The sequence below is a fragment of the Zalophus californianus genome, chromosome 3 (assembly GCF_009762305.2).
Source record: "Zalophus californianus isolate mZalCal1 chromosome 3, mZalCal1.pri.v2, whole genome shotgun sequence".
In the NCBI taxonomy this organism is placed as follows: domain Eukaryota; kingdom Metazoa; phylum Chordata; class Mammalia; order Carnivora; family Otariidae; genus Zalophus; species Zalophus californianus.
The window spans coordinates 76785455-76803800 of NC_045597.1; the positions used below are offsets into that span (position 1 = coordinate 76785455).

General features: G+C 43.1%; 1 protein-coding gene across 2 annotated transcripts in view; it reads right to left on the reverse strand.

Annotated features, from left to right (window-relative positions):
• Positions 1-1533: 1533 nt before the first annotated feature.
• TNFRSF19 (TNF receptor superfamily member 19) overlaps positions 1534-18346 on the reverse strand; it is an 82665-nt gene continuing 65852 nt past the window's right edge. Inside the window, exons 6-10 of one of the 2 annotated variants that reach the window (XM_027591451.1) lie at positions 16105-16269; positions 15530-15655; positions 10072-10174; positions 9075-9474; positions 1534-4460 (exon numbers count right to left, since the gene is read on the reverse strand). In XM_027591451.1, coding sequence (XP_027447252.1) covers positions 4452-4460; positions 9075-9474; positions 10072-10174; positions 15530-15655; positions 16105-16269 — 803 coding nt within the window. In that variant the 3' untranslated portion in view covers positions 1534-4451. Of the gene's footprint in view, positions 4461-9062; positions 9475-10071; positions 10175-15529; positions 15656-16104; positions 16270-18346 lie in introns of those variants that run through there. The other variant, XM_027591449.1, reaches the window with a different exon arrangement.

Consider the following 18346-nt stretch of genomic DNA (forward strand, 5'->3'; position numbering starts at 1 on the left):
ACACCGAGCGGGTGATATGCGCCTGGCTGAGAGGAGCCGGCCTCCCTAACCTGCTATTAAAGGATTGCCTACAGACTGTTCTGTAGATCTTCTGTTGACTGTAAACAGTCAACCCAGGTAAGAAAAATCCCTCTGCAGAGTTCTGCTGGCTCAACTCAACACCAAACAAAACTGACAGAACACAGCTAGTTCTGTCTTCAGTAGGACTAGTTAATGCCATTAGAAATTAAGACAAAAAGACAAAATCCTGTCTTTATGGACTAATAATTGAAACCTGCTTCACAAGACCACCCATAGTTGCAGAGAAAGTGGTTTTTAAAATTCATGTCTTCTGGAGAGGCTAATTTGAAAGCAGCCATTAATCACACTAATTCAAATGCCCCTGCTGGTTTATGGGTAGACCGGACCCTGATCTGCTTGATCTCTACAGGAGAGACCCCGTGACCTTCCTCTGGCGGAAATGTGACATTACCACCATTACTGTGAGCTGTTGACTTGATTCTAATTACGTGACTAGAATCACATACCAGGTCATACTGAAATTTCTTAGATATTATAGAAGATTTTGGAAATTCTCAGCCTGTTGTTCAGTTTCAAGATGACTGATAAATTTAAGCTGCGTGTACATAGCTTATAGGGTGTCAAATAGCTCTTAAGAAAATCAGACAAAACCTCCTCAAGGTAAAATGGGACAAGTAGACAAATTGAGAATGACAAGAAGCCAACTGCAAAGAGACCTTCATGATAGTGGTAATAATGAAAATAAGTTGTTTATGTGACTATAGAGTACTGTAGCCCTCCTGTTAGAACCTCACGAGCTTTGAGTTACTTTTCTCAGAGTGGATGGTACCCACAAGCCCAACCAGACTGCACGCACACGGGAAAAGGGTACTTGAGCCAAGGAGCTGGGGTGTGGGCAGAGTGTGGAAGGGGCAAAGAAGCTAATGTCCTCCCCTTCAGGGAAGCCATAGTGTCATTTAACACCACAGACGAACCAGCTGAGAGAATATGGTGTCACTTTAAAATAACCCAATTTTTTTCCCCAGGAAGTTTAAAGTCCTCTCTCAAAATCTAATAATAGCATTAAAAGCTTTACTGAAGGGAAGGCAGGTCAGAAGCTGGGAAGGAAAGAAGAAACTCGTTCAGTGACCAGTGCTATTCTGTGGGAGTTAGTCCTCTCCTCTGCAGAACCCCCTACTGACCTCCGGAAAGAATGAATATCAAACCTCCCCTTCCTTTCGTTCTCTCCCTCTTTATGTCATAAAATGAAGGAGGAAAAAGAAGAGATCATAATAAAATCTTGATGCCAAAGCTTCCCAAATAACTCACAGCATTCTTCAGTAGCTTGACGTCTGAGAAATACAACCAGCTCACCGGGAAGGATTTCAAATCCCCCCCATAACATTTGAAGGAACAGAAGGGTTAAACTGGAAGGATCAGAACTTAGCAAGGCCCCCATATGGAGAGGAAGAGAGGAAAGCAAATCCGTTTTCTCATCATCAATCACTTTCGTACTGGATATGTCAATACGAATACCAGGTAACAATTTTATTCACATATAAAAAAGGGCATTACAAAACTATTTGTATAAGAAAATGAAAATTTACAAATTTATAAATTCCAGTATGCAAAATAGTAACGATGACATCTAAATCGATTCAAGCTGGCGACCTTCAAGCAATGATGGACTTTTTTCATTTTCTTTTCAACATTTTTTTTTACCCCTAGCATAGACAATAGAGCTTAACTAGGTAATAGCAACTTAATGTTTTATCTAAAGTAGAAAACTCTATATTTGAAAAACATATTCCGTATACACAAAATGAGAAAACCCATGCCTTTACATGGTCGTTCCCCATATCCTTGTCTCATTCTTGTTGGTGGGTTTCTGCAACATTCAAAGTCACCCCGATTCTCACTCCCAGACCTGATGATGATTTCCTGGTACCCGTACCCTAGCGGCCGAGTTCCTGCAAGTGCTGTAGGGTATTCCAACTGTGGGAAATGCAGACTGGGCTTTCCCTCTCAAGTGTTTACACAGAGTATAGAATCTAAAATTATTGTATGTTTCTGCAGCGGGAGGTGGTAAAATGTCTTCATCTTGGTAAAACAGCCCCAGGATTTTTCAGATGCAGTATCAAATGAAATCGACTTTCAACCTAAGCATTTCCTTACTGCTCCAAAGTGATGATTCAGGGTTTGGGGCCACAGTCTCATGCCCATCCATCTAGCTTTCTCCAGCAAGTATTTGTCTTTGAAGTCGAGGAGGGTTTCTACATGTGGAAAATATATTCAGGTCACCAGAAGGAACACAACCCTGGCCGACTTTGATCATCCCTCTGTCAAAACAAAACGATCAGATTGCAAACAATGGCATACATATGTGAATTACAGTGAAGCCACTCGAGGAAACTCTAGCGTGCATTTTCATAGACATCTTGTGGTCAAATCCTAAATATTTTACATGACTTTCCTAAAGGCAACTCTCATAAGAGCTGGCGAGTTATCAAAGTTTAAAAACCATTGGTTAATGTTAAGAAAGGAAAAGAAAAGAGGGCACTAGACAGACATAAAAGATTGTGGGTCACCCTGAGACTACTCTAATTTCTTATTTTGGTTCAATGAACTGAGGTCCCGAGAAGAACGGAGCCCAGGCAAGCTAATTCATACATATTAGAGCCTAAGACTACGGGGAGAGAAACTGGCTCAGCCACGAGGAAGAGGGCTCATTAGATTTTCCTCATGTCTTACAGAGAGAGAAAAGCATGGTCTAGCAAGCGAGAAGAAAAAAAAATGTCCTAAGAAAGACAGAGTTTTTGCACGTTCAGTTTAATATTAGGTAAAAGACACTGATCAGGGCGGGGCGGGGGGGTTGACTGTGAAACCAAGTATTTTAGTGCACTCAACCACAGTCATGTTTGACTTCTTTAAGTGCAAATGTGACTCAGCTAATAGTAATCAGTTAAAAGACAAAGGCCAGAGCTGATCATGTAGGTTCAAGGAGGAAACAGATAAATCCTGCTCAAGTAATTCCTCTCCAGGGCATAAAGATTAAGAGCAAATGAACCATCCCCCGGTTTCTGACTGAACTGGGTTCATTTCTGTCTTAGCCATAGAGAAAATTCTAGTGTGTAAATACCAGGGATGGGGCGCCTGACACCACACTTAAAGCCAGCATCACTGGCTAAGGTAGGAGATTACTGTGCTAACAAAATGTGCACGGTCAGAGGGCTACTTGGTCAGACTCCATGAGGACCCGGAGGAACTGTTCACCTGTAGGCCGCTTACAAATTGGGCTTTTTCTTCTCCTTCTAGTATGTAGTGTAGTCTCCTAAGATGACATACGTGGTGTTACATTTCAGTAGTAGGGGAACGAGATAGGCGGTAATTTCTAAAGCCCTTAGTATAAGATACAATGCAAAAAAGCAAAAACAAAAACAAACTCACAGGTAGAGAGAACAGGTTGGTGGTTGTCAAGAGGCAGGAGGTGGGGGCAGGGTGGAGGAAAAGAAACCATTATCTTTATAAATTATCACTCTTCTATAAGAGAGGAATTCTGGATCTTCTAAGCTCAATCACAGGGACAGAAGTAACAAATGCTTCCATATCAACTGATTTTCATAGAAATATGTTAATCATTGTATACAAGTCTCTAGGATACGTGTGCTAAGTGGTTTTTCATGCAGGGCGGTGGGCACTCTTTCCCCACCACTTCCCCCACTCAGGCCCCTCCCCCGCTAGCTCCAGCAGGGGTTCAGTGGCGAAGGCTACAAGTGTCGATTCTGGAAAAGACTTGCTCTCTTCTGATTCCTAGTTAGGCTAGTTAACTTCATCTAACAAACCCCTGATTTAGACAGGCAGTATGAAGTCTATTCTAACCTCCTAAGCTAATTAGATGATGAAAAAGTGAGCTTCATCAAATAGAAACAGTCATTTTTGAACCACTCTACCTAAAAACTAAGGTAACTAATCTGACACTGACTTTTAGTAGGATAATCAGCTATACGAAATTATTTCTGGAAACAAAGTGTAAATGAAAACTTATACTCTGGGTCTTCAGTCTGGTAAAACCACACTCGCCACGAAAATAAGCACGAATGCATTTCTGTTTCTTGTTATATGCTCATAATCTCATAGGCTGCGAACTCGAGCCATCAGCCTTTGAAGTTATGCTTGTGGCATGGAAGCTTCTTGTTTAGGAAAGATGCAGAGTATCACGAGTGCCTGGAGTCTTTTTTTGTTTTGCCTTGAGGTTTCAGCTTACAGCTGGTCTGGCTCAGAAGCAACTGGTTGAAAGGCTTAAAATGCCATCAGTTTGGTTCAGATTTATTTTTTTTTCCTCCAGAAGCCACACAGGGTCCAGACCGTGCTCAGTCCATAAGCCCAAGCGGAGGGGTGAGTGCCCGCTGGGTTCCATCTATATTCTTCTACTGCAGAAAGAAGCAAGTCCTTTAAGCTTCCTAAAACAGCAACAGAAAGGAAAGCTTGAAAAACAATACCTTACAAATGAAAGCTGCTGAGCTATCACTGTTAAAAATTATTGTTAATAACTTTTACTAGTAGTACACATGACTTCAATAACATATGGACCAGCAGCTCATTAATGGTGTTTGAATATCCAGGTACATATGTACTCTGAGAATAAAATAAAGATTTTATAACAACTCACCGTCACTCAGCATTTCCAAATAACACTGTAGAGACGATAATGTGACCCACAGGAAACAAAATGTATTAACAAACAATTCTTTTGCTCATTTTTTACCCCAAACATTTAAAGCTTGTTTCTATGTTGCACTCTTTTGAAGCATTTGTAGGTAAAGATGTTAGGATCCTTTTAGTCTCTTCTTTGAAAGAACAAAGACGATTAATAAATAGTGACACTCTCATTCTTTGCATTTAAAACTTCTGCTAACCCACTGGAGAAAGTTTAGAGGTGGTTTGGAAATAATTTCTCTTTTAATGATCTTCCTGGAAGGCTCACATTCTTCCTAGGGCAAATATCCTCAGCAAAGTGGTGTAGATCTGTCCCTTATCATAGAAGGGCAGCAACCTGACATCTGGAGGCATCGGCCAAAGGCACGTTACTGCAAGTAAATAGAACCTTCATTTTATGCAGTAAGCTTTCATTCATTGGTGACATATCAGGTAAGTTTACAGGAAAAGTTTTTTTTTTCCCTAGGTCAAAGGAGAGAATCTAGAAATAGAAGATTCTGAAAGAACTCTCAATAATCTGAGATAGTTTCATCAAGTATGTTGATCAATTGGTATGACCGTAATAACCTCATTAACGCTGCTGTGGGAGACAAATGATACTCATTTTGCCAACATGGAAAAAGAAAGAGATATTTTCAAAGACTGAGCAACTAGAATCCAGATCATCTCATACCTTTTCTACCATTCCTTCTATTATTTCATGTTGACATTTCCAATGATGGCTAAAAACATCACCAAAAAGAGCTTTTCCTGTAAGTAAACAGGCTGGTCCCATTCTCCCAAGTACTTTAGGAAATGATGTCCCAAATATCTTTGTTCTGTTCCTTTCTGGGGAGGTGTGTATAGGGAAAATATGATTAGAACTGAGTCATTCAGACTAAAGGAGGTTCTCCCACCTATTTGCTTTATCCTGCACCAGAACTATCATCATCAGATTCTGGGTGGTCTTAAACCACCCACAAGAAAACTGCTGTGTAAAAATACAGTTTTTAGAAACAAATGCATCATGCATTAGCAATCTGACCCTGTAAGACAAAAGTGCCATTGTGCATTTTGCAATACAGATGCGTATCAAATCATCACATTGCACACCTTAGCTCACACAATGGCAAATGTCAACTATATCTCAATAAAGCTGGATAAGAGGAGGGAATTGAGGTTAAAAAACCTGAAAACATGAGTGAATGCCTAGGTAGGAATTTCAAGTTCCATTGAAAATAAACAAAAAGTAATCACTAAAACGGGGAGGGGGTGGGCGCTATAATGGCTCTAGCTGCCCTTATGCATTTCTCAAACAGAAATTCTGTGCTTTCCTGAATTATGAATGAGCCCATGGACCAAGCTAACTAAACACAAACTCAAGGAACTGAAAGTCCATTGGTTCCTAATACCAAGCTGCTGAAAGGAAATTCTTTATGAGAAGTATGTTCCCTACCTTGTAGAATCAGCATGTTAAGAGGAAGTCTGAATTGCCTTTTGGAATCTAATGGATTGAAAATAAAATAGAACTGTTGAGCTAAATACTTGGCCGGCTCTTGGAACAAAGAAGAGGGTCAATCTCCCAAAGATGTACAGTTGTGTCTTTCCTATTTGCCTTCGAAGATTAAGGTTCACTCACTAAATATCACACGCTCAGTAAATGCAACCAAAGACAAAGGGTTTTTCAGAACCTGGATAAGATTATCTCTTAAAATGGGTTCAAAATACTATTTGTTGTTTTTAATTATAGGGGGAAAACTGAAACGATTCACTTTTTAAAAATTCCTTTCCTGAATTCAGAATGCCTCATTTATATTTACCAAAGTATCTAATAATTATAAGACAACACATCTTAGAAGGCTAATAAACCTTTCGCTAACAAATTATATTGTGTATCTTGAAGGTAACATTTTCTCATTCATTTTACATGTAACTATAACTTTCTTGTCATAATAATCTGAGTTAAAAGTATCTTTATGTAGATCATGATTACCTTGACAATTGTCTTTGAAAAGAAGTTAATGCCATTATATACACCAATCTTCTACCCTAAATGATTTTACATTCATATGGCTGTAATAATAATGCTTACTCCTACCCCCACCTCACCAACAACACAAACAGAAAAAGGTAGAGAATGAGTTGGTTTTGCTATGACTTGAAATCGAGATGTTTCACTCCTTAGTCGTAGAATTTACATCACGAAACTGGGGACGCGCTACACAATTAAGATGAGTGGTGATTTTATTTGCTGACAGTACTCTGAAAAACTGTAGATAGTCACTGGGAACACAATTCTAGCTACTCAGACTTGCCCCTAACAACATTTGTGAAGGTAAAGTAAGTTTATGATCAAAACCAATTGACTTGATATCAAAGAAACTTCAGCATCTTGTAATGAAATTGTGTCTCAGATTTAATTTTAAGAGTCTCCCAAGACTTGTATTTTAGAGTACTTGGCAAGACAACTGACTGGGGTGGTGGGCTTAGCTCCTGAAGGGGCAGGATCTCTCTGCCTCTCTCCCCCACTCTCAGGGCCTGTCACCTCCTCCTCAGGGCGGCACACGTGCTCAACCCCCACGGCTTGTGGGCCACACTCTGTTCTTAGGCCTACTCGCAATTCCGCTAACTCTTGCCTTTTCTTACTGTTATCATGGAAGTTATACAAATTATGGGATGGCTCAGAAGAACAAGGTCAGTAAAGACTCTTTCTCCTCCACTACAGAGGTATGTATTTTACATTTTATTTTATTTTATTTTTTAAAAGATTTTATTTATTTACTTATTTGAGAGAGAGAGCTCGAGAGAGGGAACACGAGCGGGGGGGGGGGGAAGGGGCAGAGGCAGAGGGAGAAGCAGACTCCCCGCTGAGCAGGGAGCCCAACTTGACTTGGGGCTGGATTCCAGGACCCTGAGATCATGACCTGAGCAGAAGGCAGACACTTAACCAAATGAGCCACCCAGGTGCACCAGTATTTTACATTTTTAAAAAAGATTTTATTTATTTATTTGAGAGAGAGAGAGGGCACATGAGAGGGGGGAGGGTCAGAGGGAGAAGGAGACCCCCTGCTGAGCAGGGAGCCCGATGCGGGACTTGATCCTGGGACTCCAGGATCATGACCTGAGCCGAAGGCAGTCGATTAACCAACTGAGCCAACCAGGCGCCCCAGTATTTTACATTTTAAATGCCTAATTTGTTTGCTTTTCTTCCCTTAGCTCTTCTTCATTTCCTTTATTTTGAGAAAAACAAAATTATTTTTCTCCAAAGCCAACAAATGCTTTCTGCATAGAACTCTCTATAAATTCTCTATGGAATTTGTAGTTCAGAGAAAAAGTATTGCAGATTTAGATCAACACCTATGCGCTATTCTTGAAAGGAACACATCTCCTTTCACACTCTGACTTCCGACTGTGTCTAACATCATGAGACCAGGATACAGGACTTCGTGGAAATGGAGGCCCCTCTCGAGAGCAGACACAGAATGTGCCAGAGTGCTTCCCCAGGACCCGGGGCCCCTGAGCTGGCTGCCCATGAGCAGTGAGAGCAAGGGGGGTGTGCAGGCAGGACCTCATGGGCGCCTGGGAGCCTTACTCTTGCTGTGACTTGGCCCTTTTATACTAAAGGCTGGCATCATTTTTTTCCCCAAGAGAATGTATTCCAACAGTATATGTGGTTATATTAGGGAAATGCTTGTAGACATTAAGTCAAATTCAGGAACGGCCACATCCTCGCCAGAAGGGGAAAGCAGGGATGGTGCGCAGGTTTCCCTGACGCTTCTCTGCCTCTAGCCTTGCAGCCTGCCTGAAAACCCCAGTTCCCTGTAGTCACCATCTCCTTGCAAACCTGATTTTAAACCTTCTTTCTAGAAAGTTCTTCTGCAGTATTTGGACCTGGATCACAACCGACAATCAATTTCTAGCCAAACCGATCAGTCAAAGCAGAGCAATCTCGAAAAAACAGGAGAGATCTAAATTGCCATTAACTTGATGGTGAATGAAGTGCATTTAAGTATTGGGCAGAAAACATCACAGGGTAAATGAAGGTGAGGAACTGTTTACAAGATGCTCCCTTGACTCTCTCAATCAGGAACGGAGCTGGGGGTGCTGTGCTAAGTACTTGGATTTGCAAGGAGTAAAAGAATGCAGCTGCTCATTATGACCTTACAGAGTACCCGTTAGTTAACAACAACAACAACAACAACAAAAGACTCTTGATTAATTTAAAATATATTCTCCATACATATAAGAGCAAGAAGTTATGAAAGATGGAAAAGCCTTCTCATCAGGTCTCCCCACATTCTATGGTGAGCCGAGTTCCCATCCCCTGGGTCTGGCATGAGTCAATGCCGTGTCCTTCTCAAGGCTAGTCACTGCCTTACCTGAAGGGACGTCTGTGTGGTCAGGCTGACGATGTTGCCACTCTCCTGACGCAGCTGGCTTCTGGTCGTCAGCATATCCTGAGTCAGCACTGGCTCTGTCAGCGAGTGGTTACATCTAGAGGGATCAGTAGTTTCTGTAAAGTTCTCAGAATGAATCGGAACAGCTCCACCAACCAAATCCTGACTACTGTTTGAATCCAAGGAGGACGAGCTTTCGTTTTCTGGGTTGAGAGAATGCGTATCTCCTCCAGAGAGTTCGGGATAAGAGTCACAAAGAGAGATGTCGTCACCACACATGGGATTTTGCATCAGAGGCCAGGCGTCTGAAAACTCACCACAGATGGACCTCGGAAGGGACCCGAAGAACGTGGGCACCATCTCCCCCACTGGACCTGTGTGTCTGAACACACATTCAAAAGCTGTTCAAGTCATCTACGGGGAGGAAAAACACCACTACAAAGCAACACCCAGCTCTGCTTTTAAGTTTTCTAGATGAAAGAGCAAATTGATTATATTAGAATTCTAGTGCTTCCTTTGTTAGAAACTTGCTTCCATACAGTAAGTTTAATTATTCCACTTACTTTCAAACTGAATTTGTGTACATACTTCTAACCAGTATAGTTATACTTAACCCAATGTCTAAAACAGGCAGTTTCCTGGGTCTTAACTGAGTTTCTTGATGGCTATTGTAAAATTCTAGAAGTAAATGACATGTTACAAATTACCGACGCATGACAGAAGTGTCACAAATCATGAATATGAGACAAAAACAAAATTAATAGAGTGTAAAGTATAAAGAATGTCACACTGGATATCAATAACCCCGAGAGACTCATGTACCTCTTGCCAAGGATTTGTCCCCCTCCGATGTCCGGAATGTCATCAGTAATATTTTTTAAATGATGTCTCATAGTTTGACATGAAAATTGGTAAACCAGTAGAATGCATATTTGCACAAGGGAATATGACATTTTATGGATTAAAAATCCCACGTTACCTCTCCTGAAGTGTCGCCTTGGAATGCACCCTACAGCCAAGAGTCGCCCGGTCCACGCTGCAGGCCTCGTCACAGCACAGAGATGGAATCAAGTGAACAGGCCCTAGGGAAGCCAGCAGAGGTGTGAAGCACAAGGCTGTCTCCTGGGAACTTTCTCTTCAATACTGTCTCAACAGTGCTGGAGAAAATTCAGCTATTCCCCTTTGGGTGACTTTTGGGGGAAAGGAAATCTGAGGTTTAATTCTCTCTCTTTTTTGTTAACTTACAATGATGATGCACTGCCTATCTGAAGTACTTAGAGTAGTCAAACCCATAGAGACTGAAAGCAGAATGGTGGGTGCCAGGAGCTAACGTGGGTTGTGGGGGGGGGTGGCGGCGCTCTTTACTGGGGACGGAGTCTCCGTTTAGGAAGATGAAGTGTTCTGCAGATGGGGGGCGGGTGACGGCGGCACACCGGTATGAACGGGCTCAGTGCCACTGAACTGCACACCGAAGCAGTGTTAAAATGACAAATTTTATGTTGTGTATATTTTACCACAATAGAAATCATAATGAAAGGTAACAGCACACTGAGAGTGTGTGAGAGTGTGTGTGTTTGAGAGTGTGTGTGAGTGAGAGTGTGTGAGAGTGAGAGTGAGAGTGTGAGAGAGTGTGTGTGAGTGTGTGAGAGTGTGTGTTTGAGAGTGTGTGAGTGTGAGAGACTGTGTGAGTGTGAGAGTATGTGTGACAGTGTGTGTGTGTTTGAGTATTGTGTGTGTGAGTGAGTGTGTGAGAGTGAGGGTGTGAGAGCGAGTGTGAGAGTGTGAGACTGTGAGACTGTGTGAGTGTGTGACAGTGTGTGAGAGTGTGAGACTATGAGTGTGTGAGAGTGTGAGAGTGAGAGTGTGTAAGAGTGTGAGAGACTGTGTGACAGTGTAAGAGTGTGTGAGTGTGAGAGTGAGTGTGAGACTGTGTGTGAGTGTGAGAGTGTGTGAGTGTGTGAGTGTGTTTGAGTATTTTGTGTGTGTGTGAGAGACTGAGTGTGTGAGTGTGTGAGCGACAGTGTGAGTGTGTATGAGAGTGTTTGAGTATTGAGTGTGTGAGAGTGTGTGAGAGGGTGTGAGACTGTGTGAGTGTGTGAGTGTGTGTTTGAGAGTGTGTGAGAGAGTGAGTGTGTAAGAGTGTGTGTGACAGTGTGTGTGTTTGAGTATTGTGTGAGTGTGTGAGTGTGTGAGTGTGAGAGTGAGTGTGAGAGACTGTGTGAGTGTGAGAGTGTGTGTGACTGTGTGTGTTTGAGTATTGTGTGTGAGAGTGAGTGTGAGAGTGTGTGAGGGTGTGAGCGTTGAGACTGTGTGAGTGTGTGTGTAAGTGTGAGAGTGAGTGTGAGAGTGTGTGTTTGAGTATTGTGTGTGTGAGTGTGAGAGTGTGAGACAGTGTGTGAGAGGGTGTGAGAGAGTGTGAAATCAGACTCCCCTGTCCCGTGAGGGGATGGTAGAAATAGGAGCGCCATCCAGCCGCGTGGGCTATTGGTACAGAACAGGAACAGACACACGTTCGACCCTTTAAACCCCACACACACACCACACACACCCCCACACACACTTCACCCCCCACACACACACCTTACACACCCCACACACCACACACATACCTCACACCCCCCACACACCACACACCTCACGTACACACACCACACACACCTCCCACACCCCACACACACACCCTCACACACACCTCACGTACACACACACACACCCACACACCCTCATGTACCCACACCAGTACACACACACACACACCACACACCACACACCTCATGTATACACACCACACATACACCCCCCCACACGTACACACACCACACACACCTCACACACACCTCACACACACACACCCCACACACCACACACCTCACACACACCTCACACACACACACACCACACACCTCATGTACACACACCACACACACCCCTCACACACACCTCACACACACACCACACACCTCATGTACACACACCACACACACACACCACACCACACAGACACCTCACACACACCACACACACACACCCCACATACCCCACACACCTCACGTACACACACCCCCCCCACACACCACACACCCCACACACACACCACACACCTCACGTACACACACCACACACACCACACATACACACACCGCACATACACACACCCCCACACCCCCCACACACATCCCACACCCCCCCACACCTCACACACACCCACCCCCACACACACCTCACACACACACACCCCCACACACCCCACACACACATGTACACACACCACACACACACCACACACACACCACACACACCACACACACACAGAGTTACTACTGTTTTCCTGCCAGGAATGGAACATAAGGAATAACTAGAGGTGTGCGCACATATTTACAATCCATTGTGTTCATTGAGGCAGCATCAATTTTCGGTTACAAAAATAACACAAGGGTACTGAAGAAAAAAAAATTTTAAAAGAGAGGGATTAAGATAAGAAATTTAAAAATAAATATTACCCAACCGTATAAACTGGAAATGAACGCTGTCAACATTTGGTGAACTCTCTACATACATACATATATAATTCTGATTCTACACATACACACACTAAAGCATACAAAGATAAAGACTCACATCTAGAGAGAGAAAAAGATGTGAAAAAATTGTATATTTACATATACATGTATGTTTGTGTATCCAAAGTTTGCACGAGAAATGATCTTCTCACTCTTATAAAAGGAAAAAATATGGTGAAATTTTCCTTTTTAAAAATGAGTGTTAAACATTGACATGCAATTGCCAACCAGGACAGATACCCGCACACCTTCGCCCAGATCTCTCTCAGCACAGGGCCCACGTTGTGCTCGCTGTGTGAATATATGCTGCCGTGAGCTCGGGGAACTCACCCGGATCCACGGCCATTCAGCTCGGCAAGCCCATGTCATGCTCACCGCAAGATGTTTCAAAATTATTTCAAAGCAAAAGACACTGCCTTTCCTTTTAGAAATGGCTGGTTCTAGGGCTCAAGCAGCCAAAGTGCAAGATGAGCCTGGAACTTTTTTTGTGTGCCAGAGATGAAGAAAGTGCTAAGGAATAATCAGGACATTTCAAAATGACACATGAGCCAACGTGAAGGGACCTGAACTGGCCCAACCTAGAAAAACATGAGCACCAAGATAAATGATGATGGCAAAGGAGTAGAGGCTGTGGAAAAGGGTCCATGAGTCTGCACTAATTCAAGTAAATAAATAAATGGGGAAGAAGTTCTTTCTTACTGCAGGAAGCCAACTAATAAATGTGGAGAAAATGATGGAATTACAAAACAAGCATTTGTAACCATCGTAGTAATGACTAATTCAGAGGATACGAAACTCTTGGGTGAAAGTCTGGAGAGTAACAGGATATTTACACAGTCTCAAAGAGTCTCCTGCAAAATATTTATTAATTACAAAGAGAACAACAATCATGTTACAGCAGAGAAACCTGGCAGGTGCCACCTTAACGAAAGGACCCAAATTGACCTGACCAGGAAAGGGACAGCTGTACACGCTGTGCCTCCTCATGTGGGACACTGGGAAGGACACAGCATCACCCCTGCAGGATTTCTGTTTCTAGTCATACAGAAACATCAGACAAACCCAAACTGAGGGTCACTCTACAAAATTACTGGCCTGTGCCTGTCAACAATAATAATGTCACGAAACACAAAGAAAGATTAAGGACCTGTGCCAGATAAAAATAAGGTAGAGATTTGACAACTAAATGCAACAGTGTTATCCGGGATTTTCTTTCACTATAAATTTTGGGACAATTCAGAAAACCTGAATGTGCTCTGTAGATTACACAATAAGCTTTGATTTAATGCTGATTTTCTGATTTTAATAACTGTGCTGTTCTGTAAGAGGATGTTCTTGTTCTTAGGAAACAAACACCGTAGTATTAAGGGGTAAAGAGATATCATCTCTGCAACTGATTTTTAAGTGGACATGAAAAAACGTGTATGAATACACATATCTCTACCGTACTTAGAAAAATGATAAAGCAGATGTGGAAATGAGATAAAATGTTAATTGGGGGGGATCTGGGTGAAGAGGGTGTGAGAATTCTTTGTGCTATTCTGTCAACATTTTTGTAAGTCTTAAATGATGTCAAAGTAAAAAGTTCGAAGAACAAAGGCACTGCCATGAAGTAGGAAACCACGTAAGTGGTAAGCTATACGGAACCTGGGCAGTAGCAGGCGAATTCTTTCCAGGCTCAGCGTGCTGTTCTGTTAAGGGGACATGCACCAAGGCCATCTGCCCATTTAAGCCTTCTTTTCAGACAGAAGTTAAGAAGAGGCAGATTTTGCCCAATGCTGCATTTTACCACATCCGAGTTCATGTCTCAGGAAATGATTCCTGCTCCCTCTGAGCCTAGTGTACCAGTTCAGGGTCTGGGAACCCCAGTGCTGGGGGTGTTTTGAGGATCACTCAGTTATTGTCCATACTGTCTAGAAGTCTATTCCCTACGTAGGCAAAGGCAAAAATAGATCCACACACACCACAGAAGGTCCTATATTTTGTTCCCGACCCATTCCTAAAACAGAAGACAGTAACGAGCAGTAGCAAAATCAGTCTGCTGAAAACTTCTTACTCCACATATGGAACGTCAGATCAGAAAACGAAATCCTGTAATTTCTTAGTAGGAAAGACTGCACCGTTCCAGGAATGTCAGTCAATCTAAGTGGGAAACACTCAGCTTAAAGAGTGGCTCCAAAGAGACAAAATGGTGCTGTGAGCATTGCTTCAAAGGTGCTCTGAGAACGCGAAGCCAGGCGGGCAGGGGCTGTCTAGAAAGGGCACTGCCATCCAGTTTTGCTTTGCAGAGTGGGGGCCGAGAGGGAAGTATAAGTGTGGGAGCCTTGTGTTGAGGAATATAAATAAGTGGCAGAGAAAGTAGTATTATCTTTGCCCATTTTTTGCCCTGGTGAGAAACCAATTTCCATTTGCATGACTTCCCTAAACTTCCTTTTCTGTGAGTAGTCCCCCGGGCAGTTGAAGTTGGTGGAAACCCCTGCCATAGTTCTCCCTCCTGCTCTTCTTTAAGAAACCCAAAAAGACATTAAGAAGACCCATCAAAGTTCAGCCTGAATCCACCGGACAAGACAGGAAACACGCTCCTACTCTACAAAAGGATGATCTTGTTTTCAATCAGTGGACCCAAAACAATAAAGGCAAACTTGCTTTAAAAAGTTGCTGACAATCCTAGAATTTTAATGAGATCCTTCTTTTCTTTTTAATACTTAAGAGGCTCAAAACACCCAAACCATCAGGGGACAGAGAATCATGTAACAAGATCAGCTTTAACTGGAAAACCAAGCGGAGCAACCGAGCTGTGGGGCCAACAGGGACAATTCTTTGCAGTGTCTGTGTCCCTGGGATTCCCCTAATGGCCCCTTGCCGGGCTGCACTTACCGCAGGTCTGGGCTGAGTCCTGATGGCACTGACAACATGCTCTGGGAGCAGATTCATTGAGCTGAGGTCTGTCAAAACATGACAGTTCAGAACCGTTGTACTGAATGTCTTGTGCTCTCAGAGACCCTACAAGGGGCGAGAATTCTGTCAGTGAAGACCATTGCCTCTATAAAAGAGCCCATGACCACCATAACACAGACAGGTACCCTTCTAGCTCTTAATATTTCTGAAGAAAAAGATGGCTATCATTCACATTTAAAAATATGTCTTCTTACGTGGAGAAACAACTAGGAATGAATTTGTTAAAGCTCAAACTATAGAGTACTTCAGTTGCCAGAACTTGGAAGGATTTTCACTTTTGCCTAGTGGCACGGGACACTGCTGCCTTTTCAATGTCCTTATAAAGCAGTGCCTCTGGGGGACCAGGGGACTGTGAGCTGCGTTTCCAGGTGTGCTCTGTCCCTTTAATAGCTCCTGACTGTGGTCTCAGTCAAGGCCTCGTGGAACCTTCGGTGACAATGATAATAAACACGCTTCACCCAAATGCTAAGAAACAGAAAGAGCTCAACACTCACAGCTGGGTTTTTTCTCCATAAACTGCCTCTTACAGTAGATGACACAGAGGATGAGCAGGGCCAACAGGACGGTGGCCAGGGCGCTGCAAATTACGGCCGCCAGGGCTGTGTCCCGTGGGCTGGAGGCCGTGGACGGGATCTTCACGAGGTTGACCTTGCTGGTACCTGCAAAACGCAGGAATGGAGTCAGCAGGCTCTCAACAACCCAGGAGACTCGGACGCTTACCCCCATCTTGGTGGCCGCCTTTATTGATGGCCTTCATGTGATGGAAGAAAGACCCCAGGAGACAAGAGGAGCCTTCTTCAAGAAGGCTCAGTGCTCCCTCCTCTTAGAATATTTCTTTAATACCCCAAGGTGTGTGGATGTGCCCCTCCTCCTCTCCCACAGCACTGTGGGCACGCAACTCTCAACACACGGTGTTGCCAGGATGTGCTTTTAGGCCGGCTAGAGCAGAGCTGTTGGCAAGATGGAATTCCTCGTTCTCTGTCTCCCAGTGCTTGACACAGCATTTGGCGCATCGTAGGTATGTAATATTTGCAATTTAATGGGAATTAGACTACGTACATTTCAAGCACACTGAATTAAGGGATGCTTCTGGGGGCAACTTTAGGGAAAAATATGGCGTGGGATCATTCACAACCTAATGGTAACTCCCAGTTTCTGAGACAGTAAGCATTTTTTAATGCCTGGCTGCTGAATGACTGAACAACGGTCCTAAGTTCTAGAGAAAAAACCGAATAGTGTTGCTATTCTGTTACAGGGCAGCCCAGTAACGTGTTCAAGTGTCAAGAAAGACATTCTCTTCTAGAGGGAGGTAGTGTGTCATTGTTGAGGGCTAAGAGTCTGGAATCTCACTGCCTGGGTTAATCTCTGGATGTGTAACCCTGAGCAATTAATCTCTTGGAGTCTCACACGCACCTCTGTTCTACGGAGGTAGGGAGAGGGCCGGTCTCACCTGGCTGTTAAAAAAAAAATGAAATCATGTTTTATCAGATAGAGCATGTAGAACAGCCCCTTGCTCAGTGCTCTAGAATCATTAGCTATTGGTTGCTATTACTATTCATGATGATAATAATTAGCACTTAACTTTTTTAGGGTACTGGGAAGAATGAACTCATTTAGGTCAGAAACTATATTCAGGGCAGTCACTTCAGAACATACTAACTAACCTGAAAAGGATTTGAGAGAGCTTGAACCCTAAAGAGAGGGGCAGTTATGCTTTCTCTTCTTCTGGGTACCTGCCCCCCCTCCCCCCCCCAGGCGAGGTGGGCCCTCATCCTCCCCCTCGGATGCTCTCAGATCCTGAGCGCCACTCAGTGGGAGCTCCCCCCACCCCGAGGCTGAGGGTTACTCCAGACCACTGTGGCCTGAGAGAAGCGTAACATGTGCCCCTCATGTAATTTTAAGTTGTCTAGAAGCCATGTTAAAAAAAGAAAAATAAAGAGGAAAAATTAATCTATTTTACCTAACCTAACAGATCTCAAAATATATTATGTATTCATGTATTCAATATGAAAATTATTAATGACATATTTGACATCCTCTATTTTGTACAAAAATTTCAAAGTCCAATGTGATTTCACATTGACGGCACCATCTCCTTTTGGACTAAGCACATTTCAGGTGCCTGTTAGCCACATGTGGCTCATGGCTATCATACGGACATAACAACTCGAGACGTTAAATGTTTGTATCTATATTTGTGCAGTGTGAGTCCTAAACACAAGCCAACTAATCAGCTGGTACCCTTCTTCTTGTCCCTGGCTACATATCCCCCCCAACCCTGTAAGATTGATTTCCACTGTAAGATACTTGAGGCTAGAACCAGAGAAAAACTTCTGGGTTAGTAATATTGAATCACAAAAATATGATAGCAGGAGTGATCATCTGGGAACATCAAGTCTTGGTACTTCTAGGCTCAGTGATTCTGGGGCCACACTGATAAAAGTTTCTAACTGCCACCCAGAAGGCACCTAAGCTATATGCCTTGGGCTTGGATGATTAGGAATCATAATCCAATCATACATTTTAAAGGATATTTGTTCATAAACATGTTTAATATTCATAAAAAATAGTTACCACTTATAGCTATGTAGACATCCTATAATCATCAAGCAGCACATGCTGAAGTTCATCATACAGCAAGTTAAACAAATTGCATCCCTGACCTAATAGAGATTAAATCCAAATCTGAAACAGCCTCTATCAGTGGACAAATTCACAAGAGGATGTATGGACACA